Raw genomic sequence first — 15,612 nt, forward strand, 5'->3', positions numbered from 1 at the left:
AATAACTCTACTGACTACTGCAATAATTCTCCATTATAAGCACTCGCCAGCATGAACTCGCTGGACCAACTGACCTAAATCCCTGCGCCGGAAGACGGTATCCCGGGGCCTTTAGGTAAAGAAAAGCCGTTGGCACTTGGCAGAAGGTTTAGATTGCTTCTAGAGGCAAAGGGCCGCCAACATCGCAACCAGTCCCTAAATAGGCTTAGACGGCGGGCTAGGAGATGCTCAAAACGCACTAAAATGGCGGACGTAGCCCCCTAGAGGACAAAGCCGATGCTGAACTGTCACCCGCTAAGGGATTGTTGCGTGATTAAGGGACGGCACCGAGAGACGGACACTGAATGGAGTCACTCTTGGTCAATTCATGAAAGAGCTTATGGGAATTATGCTCCATCTATGGATATTCGTAAAAGAAATCCATATTTTTAGAGTCTTGGCTCGCTTCGGGTACCTCAAAAACTTCCCTTGGTGAGATCGTTTGATGGTTAGTGAGCAAGCTAGAGGGACGAAGGATGCTCAACTTCTCTATAGGTCTCACGATCGTATTGGCTAGTGGGTTGTAATGAACCTTTTAGTAGCTCCGGGATGAATTTCCTCTGACAGATCAATGATCAATGCGATGATACGCGGTTCATTAAAATACTGGACTCGTTCCCACTCTGTAGCCATGATTTCCGTCAAGGGCTTGTAAATCATTGCTCCTCTGGGGTTACATCCGACATGGTTCTCATCGCCGAGCAGTGACAATTAATCGAGCTCGGGTATTTCGCTTGCTTTTTCTGACCTGTAAGATCTGTCAAGAAAACGGTTCACGCGAGGTTCGTCCCATGATTCTGGGTTTTTTCTCGAGAAAAGAAAAGATCATCGTCGTTCCTTGGTACACACGTGGAATTGCACCCGGATCAGCATGGACCCATGTCGCAGGTAAGTCAGTAAGCAGCCAACACGTCTCGTTTCACCAGGTTTATGAATAAGGTGAAAGGGCCTTGGATTAAATATCCGTCTCGCTTGGCAGTGTGTTTGATCCTCGCATGCAATACCCGGTCGGCCGCGGGAAACTCGGCTCTTGAAGACAGGCACTTGTTAGATCTGAGCTGGGAACGAATTTCTCCGACGTATCAGTGGACGGCAGAAGGGCCCAACTCCATACTTTCAGCCACCAACGCACCAAAATCATGAGTCTAGCGGCACTGGTCCGCTATTCCAAACTTAGCAATGACCACTGTAGCCATTCTCATTGATCAACCCAGTAAAGTCGGCTCCGACAAGGAGAAAAAGGGGCGCTGCAGAGGCTAGAGAGGTTCCTGTTGCCACCATCTCTACGCTGCAGCCCTATCCTGGTGGGTGCGGAATCAAAGCGCTGACCCAGCTAGCCCAGTAATGAATCCATCTGTTCGGCCGCTACGTCTGTCAATCCCTACTGAATCTGATGTTGATGACACGATTGCCCACGGAGGGGACCTTTTGATCAAGGTTAAATTCCAAGGGAGGCCAAGCGTCACTGCGACGTTGTATATAAAACCCCAGGGACCACTATTCCCAGGATCTCCGCTGTTCGCTGCCCGAAATCCGGATCGGCGTCTGGCTCTCCCACCATTGCTTGCCGCACATGTCTTGACGTCTCGTTTCTTTTTTTTTATTTCCCTTGTCTTCTCGTTCCCTGAGCTTCACAATGGAAGATGAACGAGGAACCAGATTGCTGGTGTCAATATGGACTCTATGCCTGCTGAGTCTCATCTTGTTGTTTCTGCGTGTTTACTGCAAACTATGGAGAGGAAAGGGTTTATGGCATGATGATTGGTGCCTTATTGCGGCTTGGGTAAGTTATCTGCAAATGCCTCTCTTGATGCTGTCTCTGACCATGGAATGTCCTGAGTATAGGTGGCGCTCGCCATTTCTGTCTCCCTCAACACATATCTCGTATCTCTCGGCTTCGGACGGCACGCAGCTACGATTAGCGACGAGAACCTCATAATAATAAACAAGACGACCATTGTGGGAGCTGCTTTTGGTATAATGGCCACGACAATCAGCAAGACATCCTTCGCTATTACGTTATATCGGATTGCTACCAACGCATGGATGAAGTACTTCCTCATCTTTATTATCGTCACTATCAACGTCTCGATGAACTTGGTCTGGATTTTCGGTTTCGCCAAGTGCACGCCTCTCGAGAGGGTTTGGAATCACAACGTGCCTGGAACTTGCTGGGACAAGTCAAAGCTTCTCACGTTCCAACTATTCGCTGCTTGTACGTCCTCGGATATCCACAATGATTGTGGTTGGCGACTCACACTTCTCAGATTACTCCGCGATTCTTGACTTCGTTCTTGCTTTATTGCCTTGGGTCATCCTGATGCGCATGACCATGCGTAGACGAGAGCGTCTTGGCGTTGCTGTCGCTATGAGTTTAGGTGCTATGTGAGTACAAAGTATCATCAGCATACAGTATCAAGTTACTAACACACCAAAGCGCTGGAATTACTGGTATAGTCAAGGCTGTACTGGTCGTCAGCATGAAGAGTGAGGACATCACCTATGACCGTGTCGACCTCACGATCTGGACCTTGACAGAGCCTGCCGCTTCCATCATGGCCATCTGTATTCCAGTTCTGTATGTTACGATTCCGTTTCCAATCACGTGGCCGCCTTGCTAATTCAGATAGCCGTATGCTGTATCGAGAACTCAAGTCAAGTTCACGAAGCTACAACCGTAACAGGACCAATACAACGCCCCGCGACGTCGACACAAGAAACACAGCCGGAGCATCAAATGCTCGGCAGTCAAAGCGATATAATCCCAACTCACGCTATGGTCGAAACTCGGTCGTCATTATGTCAGGATGGCAAGAATCGCAAGAGCATCTCCAGGACGATTCCGACGGAAGCCAAAGCCAGACTAAGATGTCCATGAGTTCCGGGGGCGTGATGAAGACTGAAGAAGTTAGAGTTCACCACGAACGTTTGAGTACATTTAGCGATGAAAATTCTATAGAGCTCAGGGGGTTGCCGCCAACGCAAGGGAAACCAGGGCATCAAAATGCTGAAAGAGCGCCCTCGTTTTAAATTAGATTAATAACATTGTTTACTGTTACTGGCCCGTGTGTATACACTCGTACTATATATTACGTTTTACACTCCTCAACTCTCGAGAGTAGAAGGGGCTCCCGGCGGCACAATTTGAATTTTCAGAACACTTTGTGCAAGACTCAACCTCATGTCTTTCTTCACTTTCGCTGATGCTGGCGTCTTGAGCCCCTGTCATGTGCTCTGTTTCTTTTTCGCGTTTTCCATTATTAGTATAAACAGTGACAACAATCAGCTCAAGTAGAGATTCAGACTTGAGCGAAGGCTCACAACCTTTATTCGATCTAGGATACATGCCATTGCACCTTTCTTCCTTTTTTTTCTTTTTAGTCTCACTGCATTATCATACAAATTGGAAGGTCTATCAATCGCAGAAGCTACTAATGATCTTCTCCAACAAAACTAATGGTACAGTTACGAAAGAATCGAGCCTGTTAAATACAAGCTCAAAGATGGTACGAAAAGTATATCAAGCCACTGATCATGCAAATCCTGTTCAGTAGTCCCGGGACATTGTGGCAGTGTTCACGGGGGGTTACCCCGTGACTCTTTCTCGACATCATCTGTTCCTTGCCAGCATATATGATCTACGATCAGTCATACGGCCATCAAGTAATACTCGAAGCCTTCTCTCAATATTGAGAAAACCGGGCTTATTCATGGTGATCTGTTTATGGATAATATCACCATTATTAGCTAAGAAATAAGTGACTGTCTTGCCCCCTCTTCGCATACGTATAGCAAGCCACTTGAGAATAATAGCGCCTTTCCTATATGTTTCCTATACTATGAGGTTACTATGAACTATCCAGTGTCAATACAAGACATGCTATGTCAGAAAGATCTTCCATGCAACACTTTGCAGTTATGCATTGTGGTTAGAATCGATAGCAACACTTCGGCTGAAAGCATATTGTATATAATTCAGAAGGTCAAAAGGAACATTCCATGACAAATTCGAACTCGCGAACTACAAAAAACGAAGAGTGGGGTAGAGAAGAGAGTTTTAGGATTTTAGGTTCGGATTTTAGAAGGGGTATAGGTTATAGGTAGATACCCCTACACCACTCTTCGCCGATGACATACAGAGTTCTTTTGGAATATAAGGGTAGACATCATGAGACAGTCACGTGAAGAATATTTAATCTAGTGTAAGATCAAACCTGGACTGAGCGATCACACATTCGTTTTTGCACAGTTGCTCTCTACTCATCCACTATTTACGTGTCAGCCATAGGCAACCAAGTACTGCATAAGAGATATATATCGCTGAAGTCGCGAATCCTTTATAAAACATGCTTCGGGATTATCAAAAGAAAATCTCGAGTTATTTTTGGGAATGGATGTTCACGTTCATCGAAGAAAGAGGCATGATATGGAAAGTCGGCGAGAACACAGCGGGTACTTTTGCAGTCTTCCTTGAGAGCACTCCTAGATCCTATTTGGAAAAACGCTGCTTATGTTATAGGCAGCCAGTCAAATGGTTTCCTCGTGATTGCAGGGCGGCATGCGCAATAAATGATTGCGGTGTTTTGGTGAATAATGCATCAGGACCTGAGACCCGACGACTGAACGACATGCCCAGGTCTTAGAAATGGATGCCGTATCCAAAATAAGCTTATCTCAGCTTTCGTAAATAAACTTGGCATAATGCCGCGGCTTTTGTCGCTATTCTGCCCGCCATTGCCGCCGGGTTCGGACAGCAATTCTTGCCAACGGGTTGCAGCGGCGTTCCCGACTCCAAGTCAGCCCATCCTTAGCGTTACATTGCATATGCAGACAGTCACTATGTTACATGCTGGCAATAAGCCTTGGTTTCAGCCTGAAATGCTTATAATGGTCAGAGTTTTAAGCGCCAACGGGAACTTTTTTAGCGCATGAAACACTACGATGCGGGTTTGGACTCGACAGGCTAGGTCGTTGATATCATCACACTACGTGAATCATTCGGGAGCGGATCTTTTGCTTAGATTCAATATGTTCATTGCATAAGGTAACTTTGTACGGGTCATAAATGTAGATACATGGACAACACAGCTCTGCTGCTTGTGAAAACGTGAACCGACTAGCGGCAACCAATGAATATCAGAGCCCAAGGCATGCCCGTTGCCCAGCTCTTTGGTCCCAAGCTCGACCTGGGGGACTAGAAACCACTTGTCTGCACCATCTCGGAAGCGCCTTAGATAGATTGGACGGAAGGGCCGGGGATGGGGTAGGAAGAGAAAGACTGGTAGAGGTTGAAGAGGATACCAGGGTCGGTAGGAGTGTAGAAGGTGGTGAAGTCACCGCCACCGCTGATGGCCTGGCTGCCACTGCCAGTAACCTTGAGGTTGATGCACTGGGGGTAGGCCTGGGCACCGTTGGCCTGACCGGCAGAGTGAAGACCAATGATCTCGTGTCGGAGAACGTAATTTCCGGCCTTGAGGTTCTTGGGCACGGTGAACTTCCATGAGAAGCCATCGCGGATGAGATCGTCAGAGGCCCAGTCACCGGGGTTGTTGCCAGACTTGAGACCCTTCTGAGCGACCTTGACCCATCGGAGGCTCTGCTTGTTGATGCTGGCAAAGTCACCGCTGACGGGAGCGAGGTACTCAGTGACGGGGCCATGGTGAGACTCGGGCCAGGTATCCCATTTCAGAGTGACAACATCGCCAGCGGCAACGACGACCGAGTTGGAAACGGGCTTAGCGCTCTTGTGGCAGATGATATCGGCTGTCTTGAAGGCATCGGGTGCGACGAAGCCGTTGTCCTGGTTGCCAGCAGCCCAGCCGACAGCGTCAGAGGGAGCACTGTGGGGAATGCCACCGGTGTACTCCTTGCCACCGGCAATGACCTTTGCGACGTGACCGTGGGCGTTGGCTCCAGCGAGGAGAGCAGCCACGACACCGAGAGAGAGGTTGCAGTGCATGTTTACGGTTTAGAAACTGTTAAAGACAAGAAGGCTTGTTGGGCAAAGGTCGATTGGTGAGAAGTGAAGAGAAGCTTGCTGGAAGGCTGGTTTGGAATATCTCGACAAGACTCTCTCACGTTTATATAGCCATCTGATCTATAATACCTACATGGAGCATCTATTCCTGTGAGTCTATACACAAAACAAGGTGACCCTTTTGGTCGACGGAGATAAAACTGGAACTAGACGAATTCGTGCCCTATCGAAAGGAGTATCAGCATCCGTGTTTCCCAAAGGGAGCTAGGATCGTCATCGACAGCCACATCAAGAGGGCCGATATTAAAGGAGGTAGTAGCCAAGCGTCTCGCCTTAAGAGCTGGCGTATCGTCTGGCATTATTTCGGTCTGCAGTGTAGCATCAGATCCATTGCGTCTTTTCGGCCATCGGACAGAAGAGCCGCCTGTCGATTCGCTGTGTCATGTTTCAGGAACAAAAAATGACCAACAAAAATCGGAACGTGAGCCCGATTATCCGCCTGTCTAAAGCAACGTCTTGGCGAGATCTTGCCTGAAACAGATTGGACGGGTACTGTGTCTCCATAGTCGCCTCAGATTTATTAGTGACAGTATGCGAAAATAATGGACGAAACGCGTATTTAGAGTTTTATTCGTGGAAAACTGAGTCTTTTAATTCGTCCTGTTTCACGGCGGGTTTTTCATCTATCAGAGGGAAACGTCCCGGTTTAATTCCTGCTGATCGCATGGCACTAAAGTAGCTTCCCGGAGGGTTGGTTAAGCATATAATGGCAATGCAGCATGCAATCATCACGATAACTATAGATAGGAGAATATCTGCGGCACGGCCGAGTTCAGATGACTTGCTATGAATACCAAGCCGGAGAGGTCGAGTGCTTATTACTGTATTGGGATGAGCAGGGAAACAAGAAGATGCGAACCGCTCGATCGCAATAGCCATGGATCAAGATTTCATCGTGGTATGAATCGTGTCACGGTGGAGATGTATGCAAGCTTTGACCAAGATGGACGAGTTTTCCCGTGGCCCTGTTTCAAGAAACAAGGTTACGCGGCCCGGTGTTTGCATTCCCAAGCATTCTTTGCTTCTTCTCGCTTGGATAGACGGGATGCATGTCGATGGAGGTGTGAAACGAGATGGTCCAGTGAGACGGTGGTGAATCGTCTGATGTAGACGGCTGCTGGCGTTTATGCGTGTTTTGGTTTCAGGCTCTTTAGCACGCTGACGTCTCTAGATCTACGACTTCAGAATTAAGTTGCTCACAGGTTTCTAGGCCAAATCGGTTCTGACATGAACTGAGGTGCTGACAGAGGTTTTGTGATGCAAAGTGGCAGTAGTGAATGGACTGTTGTCGTTATCAGCTGCAGTTGCCGGTCTACCAAGCACATACGACCATAGGTAGTGGAAAATACGGGATCCCGTCTGCTCTCCCATAGTCAAGCCACTAACCGGCGGATTAGTAGTTGGGTCGGTGACGACCAGCGAATCCCCGCTGTTGTATGTAAAATTCTCTTTTTGCTGGTGGTGAAGGATAAGTCAGACCCTCTTTATGGGAGGAATTTTTTGGTCTGCGTTCAGAGCGCACGTGATGCAACCAACTTTAATTGGATGGGGATTACCGGGTAATTTCCTGGTGTGAGTCTTACAGCTATGCTAAATCTCTTACCCTAAATATGTTCTTTAATGCTGTGAATAAGAGATAAAGCTGAAAGGGTAACTGTAATATTAAATGTCATTATGTTTTAATGATCTTGGAGCTAAATGGCTCTTTTTAATTGTGTCGTGCAGTTATATGAAAGACATTTCGATATCGTGAAATATTTATCCAAACATGCAAAATGCCATCAAATCAATTCACACTAAAGCTCAAAAACACCACGACAGACAGAACCTTTTCGGTCATTGACTCTCGAAAAAAAAAAACCGCATGGATTTTACAGTCAAATAACAAGTCGTTTGACGGATAGCGAACTCCCTTCCAAAGATTGGTGTACTTCGGAGCTCATCGACACATTGTACATATTGGATACGCCAAAATTTTCACATAGCTGTATATACCGAAAAACCAAGCATGGACATCGGATCACTGTGAAACGAACATAGCGCGACGAGTCCAAGCAACAGACGCGTTTCAGCGCATTGTTGAACCATTTATGTAATTACTATTTACACTCTTCTTCACCACCCAGGCAAGCCCAAGAAAGCAATGAAAAGGGATGGAGCTCAACAAGCGCGCGTTCGCGTCACCTAGAGGCAGTGTAATACTAGGGACACTGTGGACGGGATCATATGCAAGCATAGAGGAAGCCGTCCGCTGGCCAAAAATAGGAATAATCACGATTGATGTCCTTAGACATCTTTCAGAGATTAAACTGAAAAGAACAGATACTACACTTGATCTAAGCCAAAAGGCAAAGAGAGCTAAGGAGAAAAGAAGAAGAGAAGCGTAGCTTAGACGGGCTGGACGAGAAATTTATACTGAAGACTGGGGCGGTGAAAACCAAGGTTTGGCAGAATATGGTTTGGGACCTGAGGCATTTGGTGGTGGTTGAAAGCTTGAAAATGCGGTGGCTGGGAGAGAGTTCATTTCGCTTGGTCGAAGCGAAAGCATCGCAGCATCATTGACCAGTAGACGAAAGTCTGGGCTCCCATTGCCTCAATCGTTGCCTGCCACAATTGACAGAGTTCGAGGCAGTGCAAAGATATTTCTGGAGGGGTTGAAGATGCACCAATTGACTGCATCATTTGCCGCGCCTCTTCGGGTCGCATCAGAAAACATCTACGCCGCTGAGTGTCAAAACTGGGACTGAACACGTGGGCGAGCCTCGCGATATAACAGATCGATTCATCCGACATCACGTTCAAAAGTTCCCCATCAGACAGACTACATATATCCGGGTCGCAATTCGCTGCGCCAAGAACCTCCAAGTTCTGGGTTATCGACTCGGTTGCCATATATCCGCCTGGCTCAAGCACAAAAATGTCTACGGTGATCAAAATGCTTGCAAAACTAACCTGTCAGCCGAAAAAAAGTAATTTCTTCAAGTATAATTTTCCTCGTGACTTGGCCGACCTCGATTGAAGACATCATGGCTGAATGCAATCTCGCATCGCGTATTTGTCGCATGCTGGCATCAAATGAATGGAGCGCTTGAGCGACAGTATTATTTCCGGTTGACATTATCTACTCGAATGGACTGAAATGTGCGTAAGTCGTTCATCGTAACATCATTGCATGAAGTCCGCCTCAATCAAACCCCCAAATAATTATGCGCAACCATCAGACTTGTAAACAAGAGCTGACGGATCCTCCTTCTGCAAATAGTTCTGCTCAATCAAAAACTTGACATTGCCAGTTTCTCCAGTGAAGAACTGCGCTCCGAGACCGGGCTGCCCAAACCAAGGCGCGATGGGTCCTCCAACCACTGTAAGAGGCTTGATGACCCGGTAGACGTGATAGTTGTACGGGAAGTCTGGGGTATCGGGGTTCGTAGCCAAGTTCGAGGGAGGGAGAGCTCTTTGCGAGTAGGGAGCAGAGGCAGCAGAGACGTACGATCCTAAAACGCTGTTAGACTGTTGTTGGATCGAGGCGACGCGACGCGACTTACCATATTCGCTTCCAAATCGATCTACGAGAGTTCCGACCTGGAGAACCATGCTGCCGTTGATGGCATTGCCATTCGCGTCAAGCTGGAAGCCATTTTGCGGAGGGTACTTGTAGTTGCCCTTCTCGTCTGTCCATGTCTGGAGGAATTGAATTGGTGTAAGCCCACCAAAGCGATTGTAGCTCTCCACGGTTGCGCTCAGCGGGAGCTTCTTTGGGAGCTTGGTAGGGCCGAGCCGAGCATCGCGGCAGATGTAGTCTTTGGAGCTGGATCCACCGTCGCGAGTGCCGGAACAATCGCACGCTGCTCTCTCAGCGACAATTGGGTTGGGCAGAGCTGAGACTGTGGAGAGGCACAGCAGCGACGAGAGGAGAAAAGAGGGAAGCATTTTGTATCAACTTTGCTATCACGTCAAGGATATGGGCTTGGGGATGAGCTGCTGCCCCCAGGAACAAAGGACAGAGGCATTTCTTATACATATGAGCCGTGTCTAAGCCAAGAGCGCATGTGAAGCTATTGATATTGTCTCTGTTGACGAGCTGAGATCTGCATGATGACTCCGCTGTTACTCTGATGGCCTCAGACGGCGCATCCGAGCTCAGCAGAATGTCTTACTCCCCCCTCCTTTGGTGCAAGGATACAGCGGGCTAATGCAGGAATGCCGGCAAATGAGCTAGAATGGCAGTGAGTGATGTAGATGCCCAGATTCACATGGCCCCAACAAAGTAATTACGATACGTAATGACCTGACCTTGAGTAATTGAAAAGCACATGAAAGAAGCGGTCGCGGTCGCGGTCAGGTTGAGGGTCGAACTCATGCCCCAAGTAATTTTGATGCTCGTTGAGCTTTTGCGCGTCGATGGAAGATGGCCTAAAGATGCACTATAGAATCTCGCTGCCGTGTTTTGTTCCAGGCCTGGTGAGACAGCAGCCTCTCCGCGATTTAGTGCGTTGCTAGGCTGTAAGCCTTGTGAGTTAGTCGATTGCTCCCCATGCATGGAACCTTTTAGCAGAACAACGAGCATCATTTGGCGAACCCTCAGCACAGCAACCAGCCATTCTTACAGGGATCCGACGGTCGTTTTTTTGGTTGCCTGAGAGCTGACTTTCAGGTGGCTGGCTGATTAACCAAACGGGCACTGTGCATATCAGCTAAGACATGGCTTCACGCACTACAGCGCATTTCGTCTTACGTAGTGCAGGACCCAGCTCCGACATTTTCTATAGCAACAGCCCGCCCCATGAGACGGGGGAGTTGGTAGCACAGGCGATCACGATGGCGGTCTGGGAATGATCAACATCGAGTTGAATTGAAATGGCTCTATCTGTACTATCTACCCCGTACTCTCGTGCGGTCGCCTAACCCTCAAGCCAAGCCAACAATCTTGAGCGCGTCCTCCCAGAGTCGAGCCTCGCGTTCTGGGTCATAAACATGTGGCGCATACCCTTTACCAAAGTGAGGATCAATCTGCTTAGCTGGAGGCGCCTCCTGGCAATTCTCCAGGTATTTTCCTCCAGTGTATTCCCACTGCTTGCCGATAGCCGCCCAGACTGTCGTCGCAGCTCCCTGCTCGGGGTTCTTCAACATCTTCTTAGCCGTGTCGCTACTAGCGAGAGACTGCAGGACCTCCGGGGGAATATGTCTTGAAAGCTCGGTCAAGATGCCTCCAGGATGAACGCTTGTCGCATGCAAGCCCTGGGAACCGTATCGACGGTCTATCTCGTTGGCGAGGTAGATATCAGCCGTCTTTGATTGACCATAGGAGAGCCATGGGTCGTAACCGCCCTTCTGGAAGTTATAGTTGTCGGATTCGTTGATACCGCCATGCTGGTGTGCTGATGAAGAAAGAACAACAACTCTAGAGTTGAGCTCGGGAGTCACGGCCGCGAGCAAGGCTGGCTTGACAAGCTCGAAGAACAAGAAGTGGGCGAGGTAGTTGACCCCGAACTGCATCTCATGGCCATCCTTTGTGAGCTCAAGTTCTGGGACAGCCATGCAACCTGCATTCTCAACTAGAATGTTGATCTTGTCGGTTTTATCCAGTATGCTCTTGGCAGCAGCACGAACACTGTCGAAGGAAGTCAAGTCGAGCTCGATGAACTCCATTCGACTGGCATCAAAGAATTCTTCGCAGGCTTTCTTTGCCTTATCCAGGTTTCTTGCAGTCAAGAATAATTTGGCGCCCGTTTCTGCCAGAGCTCTGGCAGTCTCGATACCAATACCAGAAGAAGTTCCGGTAATGACGATGACTTTGCCCTTAAGCTTGCCTTCGACGCCCTCGTCTTTGATGATCTGCAGGGCAGTAGGTCTGGCGTCGCCAGGGCCCTGAGTGTCCTCATGTGCGGCAGAGTATCGAGACATTTTGTCTTGGAATATGAGATGGAGATATTGAGATATGGATGTTGTAATGTGAAGGGAGCTTGAAGGAGATTCGATTCATCATGTTCGTAGACAAAGGCAGGACTTATATACTTGATTCAGTCACCTCATGTTCCAACAACGTTCGATCTTGCGACTAAACCTACAGGGCTTCAACATCGGAGTAACCAATCAAACCACTCAAACTCACAGGCGATGCACGCACGACGATGACAAAGTTTAGGCTCTCGACAACTACCGCTTAATTCCGGACCCCTAGTTGCGATCATGATGCATCGAGGGTGACAGTTTCTACCCGATTTGGTTAGCGTCGGAGTTTGGGGGTTTGGCGGAGTTCAACCCTTTGTCAGCTGGCTGACGTCTTTTTCCTTTATGAGACTGGCATATATCTCAGGGTCATGGATGACTTCTTTTTCCGTTCTTGGTATCGCAATTTCAATCGTCTTGTCCCCACATCAAACTCTTGACAGGAGCAATGGAGGCTGCCGACCATGACCAGGAGCGCAAGGCCCGTAAGCGGGCACAGAACCGGCTGAATCAGAGAGCGCGGAGTATGAAACCTTATCTCCGCTGAGCTGCATTGGTACTAAACGTCATTTCAGGGGAACGCTTGAGGAGAGAGAATGAGGATAGGAACGGGCCGGGCAAACGCCCTTATCGAGTTGACCGCTGGAGGATCGGTACCGACGCAAACAGTGAAGAAGAACCTAACACTTCTTCAGCCAATAACATGGCACCGTCCAGGGAAGAAGAAGAGTCGACATCGCAGCAAATTGTCATAGCAAACCAATCTAACTACAACAGCGGCGTAGTCATCTCTGTTGACCATCGCCTTCTTCATCTCATCAGCTACAATCTTTGCCGAGGCATGATGACCAACAAGAAAATGCTGAGGATGTTTGCAGAGTTCATCGTAACATTCGACTTCCCAACACTAGAGCCCCAATCAAAGACATACTGCGACATCGCCGTCATCCGATCCATTGATCGAGAACATTTACCACTACCAACTCGACTTGAGCCAACTCAGATCCAGATGACCTCGCCACATCCTTGCTGGATCGACATCTTCCCGTTTCCAGAGCTCAGAGACAATCTCATACGAAAGCAACTCACATATGATCACATACAGTTTCTGGAGGATTTGGTCGGTGATTACGTGTACATCTTACCTCCTGCGGTTCCGTCAACAAGATGCATTGTACCGCCGTTCAAAAAGTTAGAAGGAGGAAATCAGCCAAAGGAAAATGCTGGAATGATCTTATGGGGCGAGCCGCATCTCAGCGAGAGTTGGGAAGTTACTCCAAGTTTCCTAGCAAAATGGTCATGGTTGATTGGAGAGTGCAATGATCTGGTTCAAGTTTCGAACACTTGGAGACAAAGTCGAGGGGACCAACCACTGAGATCTGTCCGTGTCTCCTAAGTAGGAACTGGGCATAAAAAGAATGAATTACAAAAAGAACAACTTGATGAGACTGGGACTCGAACCCAGGAGGATTGCTCCACCAGGAATTGGTGTTAAGGTTGACCTTAACCTGGCGCCATAACCAACTCGGCCATCTCACCGATTTGCTTGATGACAAAGCACTAATCAGAGTTCTTGACCGGAACACGACATAATCCTCACGTACTCCATGGAATTACTCCCTAGTTGTATTTGTGAGAAGGTATTCTAATGGAGAATCCCTTGAATCAATATCTGAGACTTTGCTCGTGGAAGTCAGGAATCGACATTCATGTAACTAGTGCCAACCTCGTAGCAATTTGACAGCGTTATATCTGCACTACCCTTGAGAGCCCTGGGGCTTGTATCCGAGCTCGTCTGTTCAGAAGTTCTCAAAGAGATATCTCATTCCAGCCCAGATCTCCTCACCAGACTCAACAATCTGTTTCGGTGGAAGAACAAACCCATTGCCCCTCAACCTCTGGGGCCGAAGCTCCATACCCCAAGCAAGCTCTGCTCCAGCAACATCATAAACCCAGTCACTACTTCCTCCCGAAGTCTGATAGATGGTCTGACAAGTTGGGCCGTAATAGAAATTCAAGTCGTTGACCTGTTTGATAGCGTCTGCAACGCCGCCAGCGAGCTCCATCTGTTCGTTGATATCAGTGATGTTGGTGTCGCAAGTGTAGCCGTACGGAAGGAGGATCAACTGGCTGAAGGAGTGAAAGTCGATGTAAGACTTTATGCCATTCTTCTGCGCAACTGATTTGGTATGCTTGACGAGAGCTTTGTTTTCGGGGGTATCACCAGCCTTCATACCGCGATACGTCTCGTTGCAAGTATCAGTGGAGGAGCCACCAGGGATATCCCACTCATGAGGCCAGTTTCGGTTGAGGTCGGTGCCGATACATTTCTTACCAGCTCGCTTCTGTCGGTTCTTTCGCCACAACCGGTCGTCAGTTATCGTATAGACGAAGCCTATGAAGCAGTCAGCATCCGTGTTTCACCTTTCAAAGAGACCTCCGAAGACTCACCATCGGGGTTTGCGATCGGAATGATGTAGACGTCGTAGTTGTTGAGTGTATCTCGAACAAGACGATCCTTATTCTGATAACCTTGGACAAGCTTCCACGCCATATACTCAACGGTCTGTGAATAGCGTTAGAATACTACATCTCTCTACTGAGTTGAATGCTTCCTACCATTCCGCTAATCCACTCGCGTGCGTGAGAATTCGCGTGCCAAACGATGGCAGGGTTTCTTCCCTTATCGCCGTTACCCCAGAGGTGAATGCCTTGGATTTCTCTATTCTGTACAGTCCTACCAGTTGTGAAGACTTCCGAGTTCTTGGGGAACGAGGCTTGCAAATCGGACAGGAACTGTAGGTGCTGCTCGAAACTATGGTAGGACTTGAAGTAAGATTTATCGGGCAGCTTCGCCTTGTCGCCGGGCAGTTTGGTGGTAGCTACCAACCATCAGTCATGTATGAGCTGAAAAAATCACTGGGGTTACTTACCTTTGTAGAGCCCAAAGCTTCCCTCTTGGGCGATCTCGGCGCCTATGTTATCGCTCATAACGGCGGTTTTCAGGCCAAGACTCTTAAAAGCACCCAGTTTTCCAGGAGGAATGGCGACCTCAAAAACGTTGTGATTTTGCCCGCAGCTCAAAGAAACGTGATCAATGCCTTTCAGAAGGCTCGGGATATCTTTGTCGGACGGGCGAGCAGTGATGGAGAAGGCTTTCCAGCCATCATATGACACCTTGGCCGCAACAGCAGGCAGCAAAAGGCCTGCGTATATAGTACTGAATAGCATATCAAGGACTGCGGTTGGCGAAAGTTGCTGGAGATATGTTGAGTAATTTGCTTCACTTTGGTTGAGAAGGCTCCTGTCGCCCCCTTTATACTACTTTCTAGGCACTGACAAACTCATACGGAAACGGAGGAACATCTGGGATTATGATTCATAGTCCGTGAATCATCACGGCTTCCGGGCACTTGGCTGTGCTAGATGTTGGACAAGTCACAATAACCAACCGCACCATGTGGAGTGCCTAACACTGATTCATGTGTTTCGACTGGAGGAAATAACACTTGTCATGGAAACATGGCCGTTCATGCTATGAATAGCAGTCATGTCTCACAACTATCAGATTTCGGCTTGATTGTTCT

At 48.2% G+C, this 15,612-nt stretch overlaps 6 protein-coding genes and 2 non-coding genes across 8 annotated transcripts; 3 read left to right on the forward strand and 5 right to left on the reverse strand.

The window, feature by feature from the left end:
* Positions 1–1,675: 1,675 nt before the first annotated feature.
* On the forward strand, positions 1,676–3,069 carry FMAN_13519 (uncharacterized protein; the record flags this gene model as incomplete). Its single annotated transcript, XM_041832998.1, has 5 exons — positions 1,676–1,822; positions 1,885–2,254; positions 2,307–2,424; positions 2,477–2,617; positions 2,670–3,069. 5 exons carry the CDS (start codon positions 1,676–1,678, stop codon positions 3,067–3,069), a joined length of 1,176 nt encoding a protein of 391 aa, XP_041683405.1.
* Positions 3,070–5,269: 2,200 nt separating this feature from the next.
* On the reverse strand, positions 5,270–5,998 carry FMAN_13520 (uncharacterized protein; the record flags this gene model as incomplete). The annotated part of the gene is made up of 1 exon (XM_041832999.1): positions 5,270–5,998. One exon carries the CDS (start codon positions 5,996–5,998, stop codon positions 5,270–5,272), a length of 729 nt encoding a protein of 242 aa, XP_041683406.1.
* A 1,403-nt stretch (positions 5,999–7,401) lies between these two features.
* Positions 7,402–7,517, forward strand: rrna25. Its single transcript, XR_005994015.1, has one exon. It is a non-coding gene; the product is annotated as a ribosomal RNA (ribosomal RNA).
* A 1,763-nt stretch (positions 7,518–9,280) lies between these two features.
* On the reverse strand, positions 9,281–10,006 carry FMAN_13521 (uncharacterized protein; the record flags this gene model as incomplete). Its single annotated transcript, XM_041833000.1, has 2 exons — positions 9,281–9,570; positions 9,622–10,006. 2 exons carry the CDS (start codon positions 10,004–10,006, stop codon positions 9,281–9,283), a joined length of 675 nt encoding a protein of 224 aa, XP_041683407.1.
* A 978-nt stretch (positions 10,007–10,984) lies between these two features.
* FMAN_13522 (related to reductases) lies at positions 10,985–11,980 on the reverse strand (the record flags this gene model as incomplete). The annotated part of the gene is made up of 1 exon (XM_041833001.1): positions 10,985–11,980. The coding sequence occupies one exon, from the start codon at positions 11,978–11,980 to the stop codon at positions 10,985–10,987; it is 996 nt and encodes a 331-aa protein (XP_041683408.1).
* A 493-nt stretch (positions 11,981–12,473) lies between these two features.
* Positions 12,474–13,421, forward strand: FMAN_13523 (uncharacterized protein; the record flags this gene model as incomplete). Its single annotated transcript, XM_041833002.1, has 2 exons — positions 12,474–12,549; positions 12,601–13,421. 2 exons carry the CDS (start codon positions 12,474–12,476, stop codon positions 13,419–13,421), a joined length of 897 nt encoding a protein of 298 aa, XP_041683409.1.
* Positions 13,422–13,465: 44 nt separating this feature from the next.
* On the reverse strand, positions 13,466–13,564 carry tRNA. The gene is given in 2 exon segments: positions 13,466–13,509; positions 13,527–13,564. It is a non-coding gene; the product is annotated as a tRNA-Leu (tRNA).
* A 260-nt stretch (positions 13,565–13,824) lies between these two features.
* FMAN_13524 (uncharacterized protein) lies at positions 13,825–15,256 on the reverse strand (the record flags this gene model as incomplete). The annotated part of the gene is made up of 4 exons (XM_041833003.1): positions 13,825–14,420; positions 14,477–14,591; positions 14,645–14,907; positions 14,959–15,256. The coding sequence occupies 4 exons, from the start codon at positions 15,254–15,256 to the stop codon at positions 13,825–13,827; spliced, it is 1,272 nt and encodes a 423-aa protein (XP_041683410.1).
* Positions 15,257–15,612: the final 356 nt, after the last annotated feature.

The sequence above is a fragment of the Fusarium mangiferae genome, assembly GCF_900044065.1.
Source record: "Fusarium mangiferae strain MRC7560 genome assembly, contig: FMAN_scaffold007, whole genome shotgun sequence".
Classification (NCBI taxonomy): domain Eukaryota; kingdom Fungi; phylum Ascomycota; class Sordariomycetes; order Hypocreales; family Nectriaceae; genus Fusarium; species Fusarium mangiferae.